The sequence below is a fragment of the Diadema antillarum genome, unplaced genomic scaffold, assembly GCF_040938485.1.
Source record: "Diadema antillarum isolate AM-2024a unplaced genomic scaffold, OU_Dant_1.0 seq00001473_RagTag, whole genome shotgun sequence".
In the NCBI taxonomy this organism is placed as follows: Eukaryota; Metazoa; Echinodermata; class Echinoidea; order Diadematoida; family Diadematidae; genus Diadema; species Diadema antillarum.
In genome coordinates, this window is record NW_027272212.1 from 221,097 (window position 1) to 241,698 (window position 20,602).

The 20,602-nt window shown below is 38.1% G+C and overlaps 1 protein-coding gene across 1 annotated transcript; it reads left to right on the forward strand.

The window, feature by feature from the left end:
• Positions 1 to 8,726: 8,726 nt before the first annotated feature.
• On the forward strand, positions 8,727 to 17,059 carry LOC139709825 (low-density lipoprotein receptor-related protein 6-like). The gene is made up of 4 exons (XM_071621786.1): positions 8,727 to 8,760; positions 9,590 to 9,706; positions 10,721 to 10,966; positions 17,040 to 17,059. The coding sequence occupies exons 1-4, from the start codon at positions 8,727 to 8,729 to the stop codon at positions 17,057 to 17,059; spliced, it is 417 nt and encodes a 138-aa protein (XP_071477887.1).
• The last annotated feature ends 3,543 nt before the right edge of the window (positions 17,060 to 20,602 follow it).

Genomic DNA, 20,602 nt, shown 5'->3' on the forward strand with positions numbered 1-20,602 from the left:
AGAAAGTATCTCTTGCAGGATGACGTCATCCGACCTAGAAGTCTGGTCATCCACGCCCCCCGCAAGTGAGTCCATAGCTGCAGTCACACTGGCAAGACATCGAGATATTAAACATCGCAAAATTAAACTTTGCGATCATTTGCCAGTGTGAACACCACTACTGTGAATCATTTAATGTTATTTTTTTTTTGCTCTGTTTGTTTGTTTGTTTTGCATTGAACATAGCTCCTGACCTCTCTCAAGAAACAGAGTAGACTTATTGATATCCAACTATCTTTTAAAGTATGTTCTACCGGATGAGCAAGAAATTACTTGCTGTAGTATAGGTTTTCCCATCCATTTTCGCACTTTTGTCATTCAATTTCAAAGATTTATTATTCAATTTCGTCCCGAGAAGCAGGTGGAACGCAAATCCTAACTTCAATTATTCGTTTTTTTCGTTTATTCGTAATTCGTTTTTCGTCAAACATTTTCGAAGACATAGCATTCAAAATCGTCAGTTGTCATTCAAATTCGTCCCTCCCGCTGACGGATCGCAGAATGTGAAGATCAAATTCGTCTTTGTTCACACAATTTCATGAATTTTTCATTCAAATTAGTCAGATTTTGTCGATTTTTTATTTTGATGGTGAACCAACTTTAAGCCGACATATTTTTAGTTTCTCTCGTAAACTGTATCGTTACACATTATTCCCTAACCATTTGCTTTAACAATACACAAAAAACAAGACAACCAACGAAAATGATTGAAGGATAAACGACAGTCAAAAGTCATAACCCAGGGCAGTATGTCAGTGTCACATTTTGAACTTTAACCCGTAATGTTCAGGTTTTCGCATCATAGGCCTAATGCATGAAGCAAAGTTTAAATTGTATACCCTGGAAAGCAGCAAACATAATTATGTTATCCATTCTTTGACATTCAACAGGCGACAATTCTACACTTAAATTTTGTCTTTAATCATGTTTGCCTAGAAATTGTTTGTCAGTGTTTTCGTTTACGAAATGGTATACGTACACATGGTACATGTATGTTTGTTTCAGTGTGTACTCGGATTGCTTGTGTGTGTGTCTGTATCTGTGGTTCTGTGTGTGTGTGGGGTGGGCAATAAGGTGTATGTTAAGTCCTGAATGTAAAATGTGAACGGTTACAGGAAAAAATATACATGAATGACTGGAAAATCACACCGGGTAGAGATATGAGACCAATATGAATGAAAAATTAACGAAAATGATTGACAAAAGACGAAATCGATCCTGCTGTTTTGAGTGCTGCGAGTGAGACTGACGAATTTGAACTGTAAATGACGAAAATGTATGTCAAATGACTAAATTGAATGGACTTTATTTGAAAATGAACGACGAAAGACGAATTTGAAAGTAAGATTGGCCTACTCTCGACATTCCGCGACGAAATTGAAGTAAAAATTTGTGAAATTGAATGAAAAAAGTTTGAAAATGAATGGGAAAACCTATATTATAGGTAAAAATACGTGATAAACAATGGATGACTGCGCTCCAATTGACACATACACACACACACACAGACACACACAGACACAGACACACAGACACACATACACACACATACACACTAAACTCTCCTTTCTCTCACCCCCTGTGTGTGTCTCTCTCTCTCTATATCTCCCGCCCATCAGATGCCCACTCCTGCTAGAATCTTGTCTTTATAAAGGTAAAAAGATTATCATGATTTTACGATAACTAAGGATGGGAATGGAAATGCAGGACGTGGGTTCTACTAAAAAGCAAAGCTTGTACGATATGACTATTTAAGTCAAGAACTTTGTCATATTCTTTTAGTTTTTCAAGAGATATGTTTTCTGTACGTCAAGCAATAGTCCAGCAAGTTTATATGATTGCTGTAATATTGTATGTGTCTTCCCCCAAGATATTTGTTCTGGACGGAGTTTGGTCCGCCCTCCCAAATCGAGAGAGCAAACCTCGATGGCACCGGCCGCAAAATAATTAGGACCGGACTGGGCTCACCGAACGGGCTGGCCATTGACTTCATCAACGACAGGTGGGTAAATAACTGATTAAAATCCGGCGACCAAATTCATCGCCTGTTATGTTCTGACTTGTTGGCTCTCAGTAATTGCATTCTCTCTATTCTGCTCGCGTAGAGGTATCCTTGGTTTCTCATCAAGGAAATCGCATACTTTCTGATAGGTTTATATGCAAAGTGGTACTTTGAAATCATTACTGTAGTGGTGATTACCATTAGTACAATTACTATCATTAACACTTTCATCCTTATCAATATAGCATCCTAAAATTATTATGCATCAGTTTAGGATATGTCATATTACATTATCAATAGGCGTACACAGGTTTGTATGCTAAGGTCCTCCTCGTATAACTCTTTGCTCCATCACGCCTGAATAGTGTGATATTTAATGTATATATATATATATATATATATATATATATATTATGGACTTTTTAGAGAGACAACGACTCCACTCACTCTGAATCAAATCATAGGCAAATAATCTGTCCAAGCGAAAATGATTTTTTTCTCTCTCTCTTTCTGCGAGCTCTCTTTGACCGTAGGAGATGGCTTGCCGAGAAAATCAGTCCCTTTGTAGATTAGCTGAATGCATCAATTTTTCATCATTGTCATATTTTCTAGATTGTACTATGCCACTAGGGACAATGGTGCCATTGACTTCGTTGATTTTGATGGAAATTCATCGGTGAGATTCTTCGTCAGGCCCAGAGCCAAATACTTCGACATCGAACTCTTTCGTGTAAGTTTAGTTTTTTGTTTTGTTTCATTTCTGAAGTTAGCATATTCAATATTCATTGTATAGTAGGATAATGTCTTACATTACGAGTTAAACGGGGAAAATATAAGAAGGGTATAGCCCATTTCACAAGTGACAATCATTGTCACTTCTGGTCGTCCATATGGGACCATGTTTAACAAAAATTATCTCACACAGAATACAACGATAATGTTAGCGATTAATATAATCATAATCAAAGCATGAGGGACGGCATACATGCACACGATATCATTACAACATGTGATTGCATCGATTTTTAGTCATTCAGTTCTCTAAAACATGGTCTCAGGTGAGAGACTACAAAGTTTTACACAGCGAGAAAATAATTGTTCAGGTCTTGGTCAAGATGGTTAGTATATTATTACCTTGCTCATATAGGTAGACAAGGTACAAAGTAAATCACTATCATATTTTTGTCAGAAACTAAACCAGGGTTGTACAGAAACTCATGTCCGATGATTCATACCATGACAAAAAGACATATTTATTTCACAAATGAAATAAAATGTTTGATTTGAAACTGTTACGTTAATGACCTATGACATGATCAGAATGACCATAAATCAATTAGCAGAGTCGTCGGGTTTTTTTTTTTTTCAAGGAGAGAAGAAAAAATATACGGAAGTTCATCCCTTATCATTAACTAGTCAGCTAACAGTTTGATTCTCTTTCCGCAGAATAATCATATTCCTAGAATAAGCTGAAACGACATTCATATCTATGTTGTAATCGCCGTTATTTAAAGCAGAATACTAAAGGAAACGCATATTTTGTTGGATTATTCCCCCATTTCAAGCTTAGAGCATGTTAAACACAGCGGCCTTTAATTCATCCATTTAGAAATATTGCGTTTTGGAGAACGGCTGCTTAGAAAAATTGTATCCTGAATCATGTTCAATCGGAAGATCCGTGGTTATTTTGGGGGCGTGTCCATGACGTCATGGGGTGAAGGGCAAACCCGGAAGTATCACACAACAGCCTGAGCTTACCTACGTATGCTCCCGATGAGAGCGAGATGTCGAGGCTCGTACCCCGAAATCCCAAGACATTTTTTATCAGAATGTCACAAAAAATGAAATGAAATTGTTTTCTACTTCAAGTCTCCTGTGAAATCGTACATTTTCTCGCTTAGATAAAGTCTGTTACGTGTTATTTAGGCCACGAATACAGAAGTTGTCAGGCCTAGTGCCTGTAGTGGGTGCTTCGTAGTCGATCAGTCACATGCATGCGCCCATCACCGGCCGCGTATGTCGCAGTGCAGTAGCCTTCGTGTATCAAAGAGTGGAGAAGCCTGGGCTTCGTACCTCTTTGGTACGTACTATCAGCAGCTCCTTGGTACTACTAAGCTGTGTACGCCATAAATTTAGCGAGTCTTTTTTTTTTCGCGAATCGGGACTTGCCAAACATTTCGCGAGTGCTTAAATTCGTGGTTGTGGAGTACACTACGGAAGGGGGAAATATATACGGAAAGAGAGTTAATATTTTTTCGTGTTTTTAAATTCGCAAAAAGCACCAGGTTCGCGAAATTGGCGAAAAAAAAAACCTCGCGAAACATTCGGCGTATGTGGATCGCTAATACTAGATGCTACGCAATGCGCGGGCATCAGCTAAGTCGAAGTCAATTGACGGCCTATCTGATGATAAAATAAACGATACAGAGCACTGCGGTTTTCATCGATAGTGATAAAACTTTGATGGACTCTGTGAAGTAATGAATGGATCGTGCAGTGAATTTGTGAGGGTTCCTAGCTAGATAGAATGCTGATGAGCTGTGACCGGGAGTACGGAGTGAGTGTGATGTGAAGTATTATGATACTACGTAGCCCGACCAGACGCTGCGCTACTTACAGCGACTGGGCTGTGTATAGTTAGATACTGAGTACTAAGGTTACTGGTAGGCCTAGGCCTACTAGTATCATGATCCACAGAGCGTTGTTACGGGCCGAAATCGCCCAAAATGCGACACAAAAATGTAGAAACGCTAATAAATTCACCTTAATTCACCTCCGATTTAGAAGGTGTCGATATATCACAACATTTTATCGCGAAAATTGTTCGAAATGCTCATGTTAGACCTTCTACTGCACTGTAGGGCTACAATACCAAATTTGTGCCTCCCTTTGCCGATTCTCTCTTTAGTTTGCTCGGTAGAATTAATGGGTAAAGTTGCTGTGGTGTATCGTGAAAGACGTCGATTATTCCATGACGAAAATCGTCCTGAATTATAATGCGATGTTTACATAGCGCTACAATAAAAAGATAACTTTTCGTAGAAGGGTGATTTGCAGTCTATTATTCCAAAAATCAGAGTGAATGATTAGATATATATATTTTTTTCGTGCGCCCGTGGTAGCTGTAGTATAGCCAAGGTATAGGCGCCTATATTTTTTAAACCGACCGCCCGGCCGTTTTCCCATTGAAAAGCACTTAAATCCAGTGAATGGGCAAATAGACCGGTGTTAACAATAATTAGGCCTAAGTGTATTTACTGCCTTAATGAGGATATTCTTCAATTCTATTTCCTCCTGTTTCCTCAAGTTATTGACATGCATCCCCCTATTTTTTCTTGATTTGTATTCAATGTGCGAATGTAGGGACCTACAGTGTATTGCGCCCCGGCCCACGCGTATTTTTGATTTTATACGCGAGAAAGCCATTGACTTGAGGGAGGAGGATGGTCGATCTTCGATGAGTACTAGGCCAAGGACCTATAGTAACAAAGGTCAGTGTACGATCTTTGATAGTAAGTCTACTGTAGTAGACTTACTATCAAAGATCGTACACCGACCTTTGTTACTATACAATTCCGGAATCCACTCTTCTTAACGTTACATACGGCCGAGCTGCGAAGTTGAGATTGCGTGAAGGATAACTAGGGCAGCAGCCTAGCCCAGTCGCTGCACAGCTGCGTCTGGTCGTGCTAGGCCCTACGTAAAGATCAGTGGCGTATCTGGGGAAAACGGCGCCCCGGGCAAGCGCGAAATTTGCGCCCCTAATTTCTGAAGTGTTCAATCCCAACCCCATCCCGGTAGGGACTTAAATAAAGTCCACATGATATGCTTTTTCAAGCACTTAAAAGGCGAGCGAGCGCAGCGAGCGAGCCGAAAATTTTTGGATTTCAGCTTACAAAACATGGAATTCTTGTCATTTTTTGCTTATTGAAATAATCTTATAATTCTAATCAAGATATAGTGACGGCCTTATAGATAACGATTTATACCAACAAACTGAGGACTTGAAAAAAATACTCTAAATTAGTACGCGCGAGTGAGCCAAAATTTGTATATTTCCGCGTCATCATCACGTTTTGTTCTTATCTTTCTTTCTTTTTTTTGATAAAATTTTGGCGAGCGAGCGGAGTGAGCGAGCCGAAAATTTTTGTATATCAGCTTACACAATATGGAATTCTTGTCACTTTTTGCTTATTAAATCTTACAATTTTAATCAAGATATAGTAACGGCCTTATGGATAACGATTTATACCAACAAACTGAGGACTTGAAAAAATACTCTAAATTAGTACGCGCGAGTGAGCCGAAATTTGTATATTTCCGCGTCATCATCACGTTTTGTTCTTATCCTTCTTTTTTTTTTGATAAATTTTGACAAGCGAGCGCAGCGGGCGAGCAGAAAATTTTTGTATTTCAGCTTACAAAACATGGAATTCTTGTCATTTTTTGCTCATTTAATCTTACAATTCTAATCAAGATATAATGACGGCCTTATAGATAACGATTTATACCAACAAACTGAGGATTTGAAAAAAAAAATACTCTAAATTAGTACGCGCGAGTGAGCCGAAATTTGTATATTTCTGCGTCATCATTACGTTTTGTTCTTATCTTTTTTTTGATTTGGTTTTTTCGCGCCCCACCCCCCCCCCATGTTCGAAACCGTTTGCAAACTCTTTTGATCCAATCGGCGGTCGCTTCAGAACGAAAGAAATTGCAGCCGCTGCTTCATGTAACATTTTGCCTTCTAACGATGGCATGTGTGAACACAATATACATTGTCATTTTGTCCGCTTCATCGTCACGTTTTGTTCTTATCTTCTTTTTTTAATATGAATTTTGGCGAGCGAGCCGAAAGTTGTTGTATTTCAGCTTACAAAACATGGAATTCTTGTGTGAACACAATAAACTTTGTCATTTTGTCCACGTCATCATGTTTTTTTAAATCTTGTTTGATTTGGTTTTGTGCCTCTCCCCCCCCCCCCCCCCCCTCGTCCGGGCGAGGTTTTTTGTTTTGTTTTTTCTTTCTTTTTTTTCTTTTCTTCTTCTTCTTCTTTTTTTCCCGTTTTTTTCGTTTTTGGCGCCCCCAAGGAGTGGCACCCGGGGCACGTGCCCCCCTTGCCCCCCCCCCCCTAGATACGCCACTGGTAAGGATATAGATAATAGATGACAGAGAGACCTAACTGTTAGGCCTACAGTACAATACTGCTGTACTGAGATGACACTGAGACCTCAGTCAAGAGCGATATTACGAAGTTAATGTGTCTCACATTTACATCAAAGCTCATCACACAGCCGAAATTTTGACATGGACTTCTATTTTCTAAACGTAGCTAAAATCTTACGCCTACGGTAGGCCCTAGACCCAAGTTAGTACAGCGACCAGCCCGATTCAATTGTTAGGCCTATAACGTTACTGCTGCTCTGAAGTACGACTTCAAGTCAGCACTAAGCTCGGTTCATTTTCAGTTCAGAATAAAACAACTCTCACCAATCTAAATTTTGAAGTCTATCTGGCATTGGTCCTGCGTCACCAGCATTGTCCCCTGGTCTGCCGTGTGGCAAGGGCTCGTACTGCCAATCTAGGAAGTCCGTCCGCTTCAACCGGGCCGCCCTGGGCCTTCCCCCCTAGCTCGCCCGCAGCGTCTCCCTCCTGCGCCCCGCAGTGCGGCTCGTCATCAACATATATCTCTCCAACTTCACCAGGGTCATCATTACTAGTTTCATCATCGCTATCATTACTAGTGTATATCACTCAGTTCATCATCGCTTCCACATTCAAATTCCACCAAGAAATCATCCTGATCATCACTGACCTTTACGTACAGTACGATGTCATTATCGAAAAACAAACTTTCTTTTTATATGCAAATACCGGGTACTACTGCTAGTATCTACAACAACTTGTATAATACAATACATGCATTATATGCGCGCGGGCCTGCGGCGCTCGAGACCTTGCGCGATTCCCTTCATCCCATGACGTCATCGGCAAAGCCTCAAAATTTACGCTGTGACCTAGATTTCAGGGGGGTGGCAGGTGTAAATCTTCAATATCCTCTAACTCCACTTCAAAAAGGCCATTTTAAACGATGTAAACGACAAATTGTTCTATGTGTCCCACTCTTTGACATCATATATAATATGATATCTTCAGTATTCCCCTTTAAGAGCATGATAGCTGCCGAATGTGTTCATGTTACAAGAATGCGTGTTATAGAAACCCTTTCTAAGATGCGGTAGTATCATCCAGTTACATTGTATTTCATTGGTGGGCATTATGCATTGGTGGTCGTGAGAGGAGTGGCAGGGATAGAAAATATCATTATTAAAAAAAGAAAGAAAGAAAGAAAGAAAGAAGAAAAAATAGAGAGTGTGTACTGATGCCGAAACTAATGTTTTTATTATCCAATGTCCCTGAGAAAAAAAAAAAAAAACATCAGATGAGCTAGTTTTCTACGGCAGATGTGAAGTAACCAGAAAGTGAATAGTGCGTCTCGCCTAGTGCCTCCTTGGTTTGATGCAGCTACCGGTCTATGTCATCTGCTCATATTTGCACTTTTTTCTCCAGGATTATCTTTTCTTCACTGAATGGGGCACAAACAATGGTCTCCACGTCATCAATATTAACACGAAGACACTCGTGAAGAGCATCCAAGTCCCAAAGACTGCGTATGGAGTGCGCATGTATGACGACAGCCGGCAGCCGGACGGACCAAGTGAGGGCGCGCTATAGAATGAATTAATGCAATTCAAGTCTTGTTTTTACAATGTCTAGGCCTAATCAAAGATAGTACGATCTTTGGCCTAATTACAATCACAACAATGCTTTTATTGTACACGTTCACTAGTTTGAGTAGCTGTGTTTACGTAATGTGTGGTTTTTCCCCATGCCACGGTGTGAAAAACGCTTAACATTATCATCATTACCCCCCCCCCCCCCTTCACTGGAATCAAACCTGCCTGAAAGTAGATCGAATGTTCTTTGTTCCATTGGATAGCATTTTAATCAAGCTACTGCGGCTTCACGGCACACTGACTATAATGCTAAATCCATCCAGCCATACGAACGGTCCCCTTAGTTGGGACTCACGTGGTCACCTATTTGTAGAGGGGAGCTCGGTGAATGAAATGTGTTACTCTCATGAGGAAATCCCACTTTCACAGCAAAACTGTCCATTTCTTCCTCAACAGTATTTTGTTCGTACATGTATTACTATTTAATATTAAAACATATATTTCTTCAAATCTCTCTGTAATAATCAAGATGATATTAATAGTACTCGCAACGCCCCTTTGCATTCAGTATTACCCAACAATCGGTTTGCACCAACTACATGTGGATAAAGACATAACATTTTACTGTACTGTACTCTTGTAAAATTCGTTGTAGGCCTAATAGTTTATTGCACACATATTCAAAGACTGAAACTTTTTGTTTTTCTTTTTTCTAGAGTGTCTGAGCAAAGAAATTGCTCGGATCTATTGAATTGGATTATAACCATTCATCATGCTTCTGTACGTGCACTTCTGAAATTTGATTATCAGGTGCGTGTAGCGAAGAGAGCTGTGACCAGCTCTGCTTGCCGTCTTCTTCCGGAGGGTTCGTGTGTCACTGTAGCATTGGATACACGTTGGACGATGACAATGTCACATGCAGCGTTGGTGAGTTATTTTAATTCATTTATTTTTCATTCTTCTTTTTCCAACAAAACATAACACAGAATAAATCACGAATTATATCATAAGCGTATACATTCTACTTTGAAAAAGATAAATGATACAGATAAAGATATGCATACTGGCAAAAAATACAAGGTTATGCTTCAGTTGAGAAAAAAAAAAGAATTGAGAGGTCCACTTCTAAAAGCAAGCTTGTATATTGTGAACCACTCAAAAGAAAAACAAACTTATGAAATTCTTATTTGCAAATACTTAGCACAAATACAATTTAAGACAAGACGGAACAAAACAGGAGAAACACAACAACATGACACGACTTGACAGAATAGATGGAAAGAATGGAAGGAAAGAAGGAAAAAAGAGAATGCCTACACGCTGAATAGACAAACGGAAGAAGGAATTGAAGAGGTTCGAACCTTGAATTCTGTGCTGCAGACTTAATAATAGGATATTGTATGCAACGCTATGGGGTTTTCTGTCCCAATCGGCACCCAAAGCACACAAAGTGTTAATGGGATGACAATATTGTAAACGCGATTCATCGCAAAAGGGCGCTCAAAAGTTCGTTATACAGAATCAGGTACTAGCTGTGAGACTCGAAACTGTACTCAATCAACCAGCAAAATCTATGCAGGAATCACCTTCTCCGTACTATATCAAAATTCAACCATCAGTGGACATTACGATTTGATAAGAAACATTTCCCCCAGGAGAAAAAAAAAAGTCTTTTGCTTTCGAAAATCTGAATCATGAAAGATAGATAAATTGCACACACAGCACGAACAGACCTTTTTGAGTGTGACGATGAGATCTTTATAATAAGACCAGTTTTATGGTCACCAACAAGTACAATCATAACTCACAATGAATATAATTTTGGGACATGCAGTTTAATACTGATATTATCCCATGTAGTGAAGCAACTATTCGTTTCAAGTCTGAAATATCTGTCTCTGAGTCCACTTTTGGCTGATCACATTGTTTCGCGTCTTGCAGACATCGTGGAAGACAACTTCATTCTGGTAGCCGACACCCACCTCCCTGGCATCTTCCAGATCAGCTTGGATTCGAACATGGAGCGCTTCACCGCTTTTCCGCTGGAGGGGGTGGTGCGTCCCATTGCACTGGCCTACGACTACGTGGAGAACCGGGTCTACTGGACAGATGTCCGCCTTGGTTCCTTCAGCCGCGCCTACCTCAACGGCACGGGTCAGGAGACTCTCGGGAGATCTGGTATCGATGGTAAGAGAATCCATGAACAGCTCTTTCTTGCCGCATATATATTTAATCCATTTTAGAGTCAATCTTGAAATAGGATTGTGGAAAGGTTGATATCCTTTGTTTCGCTCATCCGCCAGTGTTCTTTGTTTGCTTGTTTGTTTGTTTGTTTGTTTGTTTGTTTGCACCTGTTATCAAGAGAGTCAAATGATGGACTAATCAACTTTCACAAGACACATAGTGAAGAAGGAAAAACAAAAATACATACAATGACCTTTCTTTCTTTCTTCATCATCTTTGAGTGCCTGAGGTGTCGCGTGGTCACCTGGATGTACAAATATGCTATGTATAAAGGCCTACACTTTCATGTGAAGAACAAGTTTGTACAATGTATATAACGTAATGTGAGGCCATTGTGTTGTAGTTGCTAATTCAAAAATTCACTTCTTTCTGTCCGTATATAGAACTTTTTTACTCTTACACTACCTATGTCTTCCTGCCTTAAAATTTTTGAATTCCTCTGCCGAGTTAGCTATAGTACCATCAAATTCGCGATATTGAGACGGCAGCTTCATTGTCACCTCATTTCAATTAATATTTTTCATCTTTTTACAAATGAAGATAGAAATGGACAAAGAAGTGGAATACGATTAAACTGAGTTTAGAAAACATTAATACAAATTGACAGCTGCTCAAGGGGATAATGGTGGGGATACCAGTGGAAATGCCAAATATGACTGAAACAACAAATGTTTCATGCAAAGTGATTGAATTCCCGTTTAGTCACTGGTGTAATAAGATCATTCTTTGCGTCTATGTATTAGTGAAAGCTGAATGTACCCATGCACTTTCGGGGGCAAAATCCGCATGCAGTTCTTGCTTCTAAAATGTTATACTGCAAGTGAGTTGGTTGTACAGAATTTCCCACCTGAGCAAACACCCACAAATTTGCTGGACGGAGTGTATAAAAACCAATCAGTAGGAACGGATGACACATTTCTTGACCCCATTGCCTACCACACCTCAGGGGCAAGACATTATCTTCCATTACAGTTATCTTTGTGATCTGTTTTATTATCTGCTCTTTATAAACGGTAGCCTCTTCAGTAAATAAAAATTCTTTATAAAAGATCCCTGCATTACATAAAACAGTTAAAACACAGTTAACAATTTACAACAATTTTTGTACAGTAAAATATTTTAATCCATAACAATGAAATACAAAAGTATCGTATAAGAATAGTTTATAATAGAAGTTTAAAATATAGATTTAAAAGTGGCATTGAAAATAAAGCGATAAAAAATGTAAAAGTAAGAATAGATCAAAATGGTGCAACGAATGTAGACTCGAATGTAAGGATATAAAAATATTTTTCTACAACCCGTTTCCTTTTTCATGTGTGTTGTTTTCTTATACTGTAGGTCCCAGAACACATTTCAGTGTTTTAGTCTAGAATCACTTATTGAAATTTTTGTTTTTAATCATTCAATTCTAGTACTTGGTAAGGTAGAATGAAAACTTCTCTTCCATTCGAGCGAGCCCTATTATGTATTTGCCATGTTCGTTCCAATTGCAAGATGACAGATTGAAACCTCTAAACCGATTAATTCATTCATGTTTAGTCCTTAAATTGGCCACATATTTTAGAAGATTGAACTTGATGTGTTTGATTAAACTGAAAATTGTTTACTTTCTGGTTTTCTGAAGATTTAGAAACTTCGACGAATAGACCGATTCTGTAATGTATTCAGATTTTATTCATTCATTCATTTATTTCCATATCAAAAGATAACATTTACAAAATATCAAAACACAATTGCCTTGGTACATTTATACATTTTGAATGGAGGAATCATAAAAAGCACACACGAGGCTTGTTGGAAATGATCCCCTTCAAACAATTATATTAATATATTTCAACTGAACAATAAATTATCAGACAAATTCAATTGATAAAACAAAGGTGAAAGATACAATGAAAAGAGAAGAAAAGAGGCACTTATACTTAAAGTTTCAGAAACATTTCATCAAAAATATATTTTTTATAAAGCCTTTTAAATTGACATAAAGTCTTACTACTCTTGACTGTTGGAGGAAGAGTATTCCAAAGAATAGGGCCGTGGTAGAATATGGAGGATTGAGTTTTTGAAATCCAGTTTAATGGTGTGTGAATATTTTGGGCATTCCTGGTATTATAATTGTGAATGGAACAATTCCAAGTGAATTGGTTGTGAAATACTTCAGAAAAAACATTATTAGAAACTCTAAACATAAAAATCATGCTTTCCAAAGAAATAAATTCTTGAACAAGAAAAATTTTCATCTTAAGAAACAATGGCTCACTGGGAGCTAAATATGAAGAGTGGGTTATCAAACGAACACTACGTTTCTGTAATTTATGAATACGATCAATATTTTTCTTTGCAGTAAAACCCCAAACAATACTACAATATTTTATGTGAGCTGAAACAAACGAATAATACAATATCTTTAAAATATTGTGTGGAAGACATTGTAATTTGTAGAGAACACCAATACTTTTCGATAAAGTTGAGCATATATGATTCACAAGAGGATTCCAGGACAATTTCTCATCTAAAAAAACACCTTAAAAATTTATATCATATACTCGTTTGATTTCCTCATCTCTATACATCAATTTCAAATTACTGTCAATTTTAGTTCTTGTTCCAAATAAAATATGATTGGTCTTATCAACATTCAAAATCAATTTGTTTACCGACAACCAATTACTTATACAATTAAGTTGAGCATTCATATTATAAAATAATGTCTTCGGATCTGTGCATTTACAGAATACACTTGTGTCATCTGCAAATAATATATAATCTACATCATATGTTGAATGCGGCAAATCATTTATATACAATAAAAAGAGAAGAGGCCCAAGAATAGACCCTTGTGGTACTCCACATTTTATTTCTTTAAGTTTAGATGGGACACCATTAATATTTATTAATTGTTTACGATTTGAGAGATAACTTGTAAATAATTTTAATGGAGTGCCCCTTACACCATAATAACATAATTTTTGTAACAAAATAAACGATCTATAACATCAAATGCTTTGGTTAAATCAATAAATACAGTAAACGCATATTCTTTATCATCTATAGCCTGATTTATCTTATTGATCAGTTGTAATATTGCCGTTTCTGTTGAATATCTTTGCCTAAAACCATATTGGTTTCTAATGAGTATATTATGTTTATTCAAAAATGATATTAACATGCTATACATGCTCTGTTCACAGATTTGAAGTTGCCCTTAAGAACCACAAAGCTTGCCGGAGGCTTACCCTATTTAGCAACAACCTAGTGAATTCCTACCTAAATGGGAGGGAGAGTGTGAAGAAATACTTTGACACTAGGCTGCAGGAAAAAAACCCACATCCATACATTGCAATACATAACAAAAACGGTCTAGTACATGATTTTTTTTTCCCGTCGCAGCAGGATGTGTGATGGAATTTCAGAGTTGCCAATTTGATGAGCATAAGATTATAATTTTTGCAGTGAAATTACCCCAGGATAATGCATTACCTGCGAAGATTGTGGATCATATTAAACAGCGTGAACAAGTCAATTCTCGCCGTGTACGATATGATTTGAATCAAATCAAATCAAATCAAATCAAATCAAATCAAATCAAATCTAGTGGTATTTGAGTCCAGAGAAAACTGCAAAGAAATCACAGTGTAGTGACAACATGATTGTATTTGTTTCTTTATTTTCCGTCTACATGTATACACAAGTAATTTCATAAGTATGTGTGTTCATACCCTCTTGTGTGGAGAATCTAATTACGTCATGAATTTGCTTGAAAGATAGTTGTTTGTTCCGATAGAATTATCAGATATTTTGATACATTTTGATAGAATGATGTTAACTGCAGCTCAGTCAAAGTATGAGGGAAGTCAAACAAATAGTAATTCAATTCCATTCAATTCAAACTTTATTTTCACTATTTGCAGCAGAATGTTTTAAAAAATTCATCAAATGTAATGCATTTTATGGAATGATACACATGTAGCAAAGAATAACATACTCATGTTTGTAGTTGTTACAAGATGGGGAACAATCTATACCAACTATTTATACATCTTGTGAAAAAAGTAAGAATATCTATAAATCTTCTTTAAATCACAGGGAGTCATCTGTATAATACCCTATCACGGTTAGTGAAGCATGCAGTGCGGAGTTCGTTTTTGTTGATTGTATATTAATTGATACGACATAATACATTATACATAGTTATAAGTAAAGATTCATTGATTAAATATATATGTTGTGAAATGCAATAAATGAGATCCGTCAACGTATCCCCATTCGTTCCCACATCAGGGGTTGAACCATGGATAGCCATTTGGTAAAAGGGGCCCTATGTTGTGTCTTCATACTATGATGAAAACAGCAATGGGGCGTCGACGAGTGAGTTCTGGTCCAGTGGGTATCCTTAACACCCCCTTTGTCACCGATCCACCTACGTCATTTGCACAAAAAAAGTCATGCTAAGTTTGATGTCTGTAGTTTTCATAATTCACCCGTACCCCCATAGATATTCCAGTGAATTAAAAATCCTAAAGAGATACAGTGGACTCCCGTTATAACTAAGTCTTCGGAACCGGCAGTTTTCTTTCGTTGTATCGAAATTTCGTTATAACCGAACAGATAAACAATAGAAACACATAGAGCGGATAATGTAGCGGCCTGATTTTTTACTTCGTTAATGTAACCGGAAATTCGTTATAACCGCGTTCGCTATAATGGGAGTGCACTGTAATTAAAAAGAAACTAACCACAGGGAGAAAGTTACTGTGAATGACAGAGATGAAACAAAACCAACAGGCCAATCAGAATGAGGGGAAAAAAAATGTCACATGACTGTCATTATGCCATGTAACATTGTCTCTTGTCGTGATCATGAAGAAGCATTGTCGTGGTCGTGCGACTACGTGACATTACTTTCAATCAGTTTCGTCATCATTTTGTGTAAAAAAAAAAAGTCAGATGTGCCCTCTATTCAACAATTGTCCTCTTCATACTCAATAGAAATGGAAAATTCTGTTTATCATGTATTTTTTTTAAATTCATTTATTCATTTACTATTTATTTGTTATTAATTTTTTTTTTGACAGCACCGAAGACACAAGAAGCTTTTCGTTTTTCATGCAGGCCAAAGAAACATTGGTTCCTTCAGTACATGTACAAGTGCACGCAAAAAATGGCACGACTACCCTATTAGAAGCTGCCAAAAGGACAACATAATACTCATCTATATCTATTAAAAAAGAACTCCTTTAGGCAAAATCTTCAACGTTGTCCTCATCCATAGACCTATGGAAATCTATTTAAATCATTTTTGCAGGTGGACAGGTTTTCCGTACATCACGTTCCTTTCCATCAATTAACGAACGTCCTATAATAGCAGGTAATGACTCTTATTAAAAGTACAAGTCCACCTTCACAGATGTGTGGATTGAGTAAATGCAGCAATAATCATTAGTAGAACATATCAGTGGAGGTTTTGTGAAAATCGGGCAATCAAATTCAAATGAAAATATGGTACCCTCAGACACACTACAGAGTATACCAAACTGTGATATCATAGCTTTTCATCGCCATGGAAACTGGTTTCAAACAACCTCACCTGGCCCGAGTGTTTATGCGCGCACCTGGTTCGTCTTAAAGCTATAACAAAAGACTGTGACATCATCATTTTGGTACACTGTTGGTTTAGATACTAGTTTTTACTTTTCCCACTTCGGTGAATTCTGCCTATAGTAAAATCTGGAATCGTAAGATTTGTAGCAACCCTATTTCCCCTTTAGAAACGAGAATCGATTAAGACACACTGCTAAGGCCATTCTCAGGCATCATGTTCACTTAATATGTACTCTAACAGGATAGATGAAATGAGTTTGTTTGTTTGTGTAATTAATTATTTATTAATTACTTTTTTAACATGTCGACGGTAACAACCATCATTTCTCCCATGTGTTCCATGAATTACCAAGAAAAGATGAATTCCCCCTTTTTACACTTGTGGACTATTTTCTCCTGTGTTGGTTGACAGGTCAGTTTGAGTACCAATGATTTAAAAAAAAAACTTTTTAACTAGAAACCAAATGATTGTTGTTGAGGAGAAAAACTCAGATTATGCAGAGAAAGAAAACTCATGCTGCAAGCATAAAAACAAACGAAATAAAAGCATAAAAAAATAATTACGTGTATCTCATATAATGTTATAACGTGCAATGCAAAATTCACCTGAATTTGAACCAGATATGTTCTAATTGTTTGGGGATAGATTGTTTTTGCATGTCATTATGAAAATGAAAATGAAAATGAACATTTTGTTCAGTTCAAATTAAAATTTACCTCATCTTCGAGATTTTTATTTATTTTTTTAAAGGAGTCGTAGCTGTCAGGAAAAGACAAGAACTCCTGTTTTTTCCCTTGCAGTAGCTGACATCACAACATCAGTTCAGTTATTGAAAGGCGTTTTTAGCACTGTACATAAGCAGGTTGACTTACACCCGTTTTGAACTGACGAGAAACTGTTTGAGCGTAGGGGAGAATCATTAAGTCAGAGACCTAGCAGTAAAAATGCAAACTCTTTGTTTTGTTTTGCATGTTAGTTTGTTTGTTGTTGTTTTTTCATAAAAAGCACAGGACAATCATATTCGAAAGTTGATATAAATTCTCGTCCAGCAAGCAAAAATTAACGATATTTCAGTGGAAATATCTTGTTTGATTCATTGATCCATCCGATCATCTTTTCAACGCATGTGAAGTGAATTAAGTGGTGAAGTGAATTAAGTGGAAGTTCCATCACTGACTAATTTTCAGCGATCATTCTGTCACATTTGTCATTTCATCATCTGGAATAAATACGTCTCCGCTACCATGTGCATCTTTTCAGGTTGTTGTTCATCTATCGCAACAGATTTCGGGACATCCCCACCGTTGTACAATACCATTCATCATCATCCCCCACCTTATTTCCATGATTTTCCAGACAAGACCGCCAGACGAGTGTCATGTGCAATGGATACTAATGAGTTGTGTTCTCTGAAGTTTTGGAGTAGCATGAACATCAACGTTTTCTCATTCGTGTATTCTTTGTTTACTTTGTACATCACAACATTCAAATAGTTCATGACTACTTGTATGAATCCATGGTCAAATGTTAGCTATAAGTTGCACTCAATGAGCACATTGCATCTTGGATGTGTAATGTGCGTTTTGAGAGAGAATGTTACGTCACCTCCGAACAAGAGCTAACAAATCGATTTTCATCATACAATTCATTTTTTGGAAGTTTATGTCTACACGAATACATCACGTACAGCATGCACATACCAGAAACAAGTCCACCGAAAATGCATATCTGTGACTCTTATACACGGGCAGGAATGTTAAAGTTAGAACACACTCAAAACAAGTTCTGTCCTAATGCAAGCAAAGAGTGACTTAGGACTTATGGCAAATTCCAAACCCTCCAATAATTATTGTTTAATTCCAGCGAGAGATAGGAAAAGAGAGTGCTGGATCCCGCGCACACTGCACAGTGGTATTATAGGTGCGGCAAAACAAATGGTATCGTGTTCAAATACGGTGAGTTCGATATACCGATCTTGCGTTATCTGCTCAGCCACGGCTATTATATCCTCACCACAAGGCACCAAAATATATATACACCCTTTATAACGGCAAAGACAAAAGCTTCCGCTTCGTATATGTACATACTCACGCGAATGTGCAATGTAAAATTATCAACGAGCCGTGACACGTACAGGCCTACGTGAAAAATGAACTAGAGAGTACCAATTTATTATTCCAACATGTGTCCAATGTCTTTGCTTTGTAGAGGAAAAGAGGCGTACACTATTATACACGTTAAACAGTGGCCAGAAAAAAGGGCAAAAGCCTTTGGTGATGTTCGCAATCAGTTCTCACGAGTCACTTACCATTGCGAGCCACTTATATTATTGCAATATGTTTTTACTCTTGCTAACGTGCGATATCTAAACAGGAGCAAATTGTCGAAAACGTATCAACGAACACTTGTGCATGCGCGCAACGTGACGAGAGTCATGACCATGAAAATGTAGCTTTTACTATCTTGCAATGAGATCTGGTCTTTGCAGTGGCAAAGTCTGGCAAGAAACTTATAATGGATTTTAGTTGTTGTTGTTGTCTTTTAAGGGTCATTTCAATGATGGGGTTTGGTATTTTCCTTTAGTATGTCCACGAAGAGTATAGGGGTTTAGCAACACTATATACTTCCCACAAGGATCAAGGATGCGAGGCTAAATTTAAGGTTTTCACTGCCAGTACGGCTACGGTCACAACTCAGAGCGGCGACCGACCGATTTGTAGCCTGCTCGGTCGCTGCTGAAATTTTGGCACCGCCCAGCAGTTTTTGGAGATGCTGAGCAGGCTGTAAAAACCTAGCGATGGCCGAGCAGTGCCCTGTCGATTTCCCGTCGGTCACCGATCGATTTTCAGTAAAATTTTGGCGAAATATGGGGATCTGCATCACGCAGAGTCCGAGCAGTCACCGAGCGATGCCCCATTGGCAACTGGATGATCTCCCACCGGTCACCGGCCGATTTTTACGAAATCGCTCAGCGACCGACGGGTGATCGATAGGTCATCTACCGGTGACCCGTATGCGTACCGACGGCCACCCGCCGGTCTCTGCCGGAAATTTCTCACGAGCTACCTGTGTTTATTAATGTACCTGTGTGATTTGTGATGTGTTAATTAATTAATCAATTAAGATAAAACTCGAGGCAAAAGATCTAAGAGTTAAATTCTCAACTAACAAACCTCAGCTATGTGATACCACAGATAATTAGAAATTACGAAATAAAACAAAAGGGAGGAACACCCAAGATGGAACAAAGATTAGAATAGATTAGATTTTTCCAAAATATCTTCAAAAAATTTCCAAAATATATTCTATATTCTACAGTATTTTTCTATTCCTATTCAATTTTATTTCTTAATTTTCCCCATCTCTTGTCATTCATTTCTTCTTCAATCAATAGGCCTTAAATGAATGATAAGGTGACCAAACCATATTTTACAACGTCAACATATCAACACTAACTTTTAGCTTTCAGTTCTTTTGCCCCAAAGTGGTTGCCTCTGACTTCCATGTCCCACATGTTGGTTGCTGAGATGTTGGTGGGGTTTCCTTGCCTTTTATTCCTCCCCCTGCTTCTTCCACATAGCGTTAGATTATCTTCTCCATCTAGTCCCTGGTTTCCTTCAGTGCTTCTGTCATTTTTATCTTAACATTTTTAGTCCCTAAATAACTCGATGGCGACCGCTCGATCTATTCTCATGGTTTTCTTCTTTGCTGTTGTCATTTTTGTCTCCATTATTTTTGTTCCCTAAATCGCTCGGCAGCGACCGCTCGATTAGGTCAGTGCCTGGGCGGTTCCCGCTCGGACACCGAGCGTATTTTGGGCAGCGAGTGAAAACTGGTCGGTCGCCGCTGAAATTTTAACTCCGCGCTAAAACTTCAGCGGCGACCGACCGATGCCCCAAAAATCAGTGGCGCCTGGTCGGTCACCGGTCGGTCACCGATCGTTGTTCGACCGGTTTTGGCTAAAAACTCGCCGA

Coding starts and splice junctions, on each gene's coding strand:
- LOC139709825 (XM_071621786.1), top strand. CDS start 8,727: ATGTATGACGACAGCCGGCAGCCGGACGGACCAA. Junction 8,761..9,589: donor CCGGCAGCCGGACGGACCAA/GTGAGGGCGCGC, acceptor TTTGATTATCAG/GTGCGTGTAGCGAAGAGAGC. Junction 9,707..10,720: donor CAATGTCACATGCAGCGTTG/GTGAGTTATTTT, acceptor CGCGTCTTGCAG/ACATCGTGGAAGACAACTTC.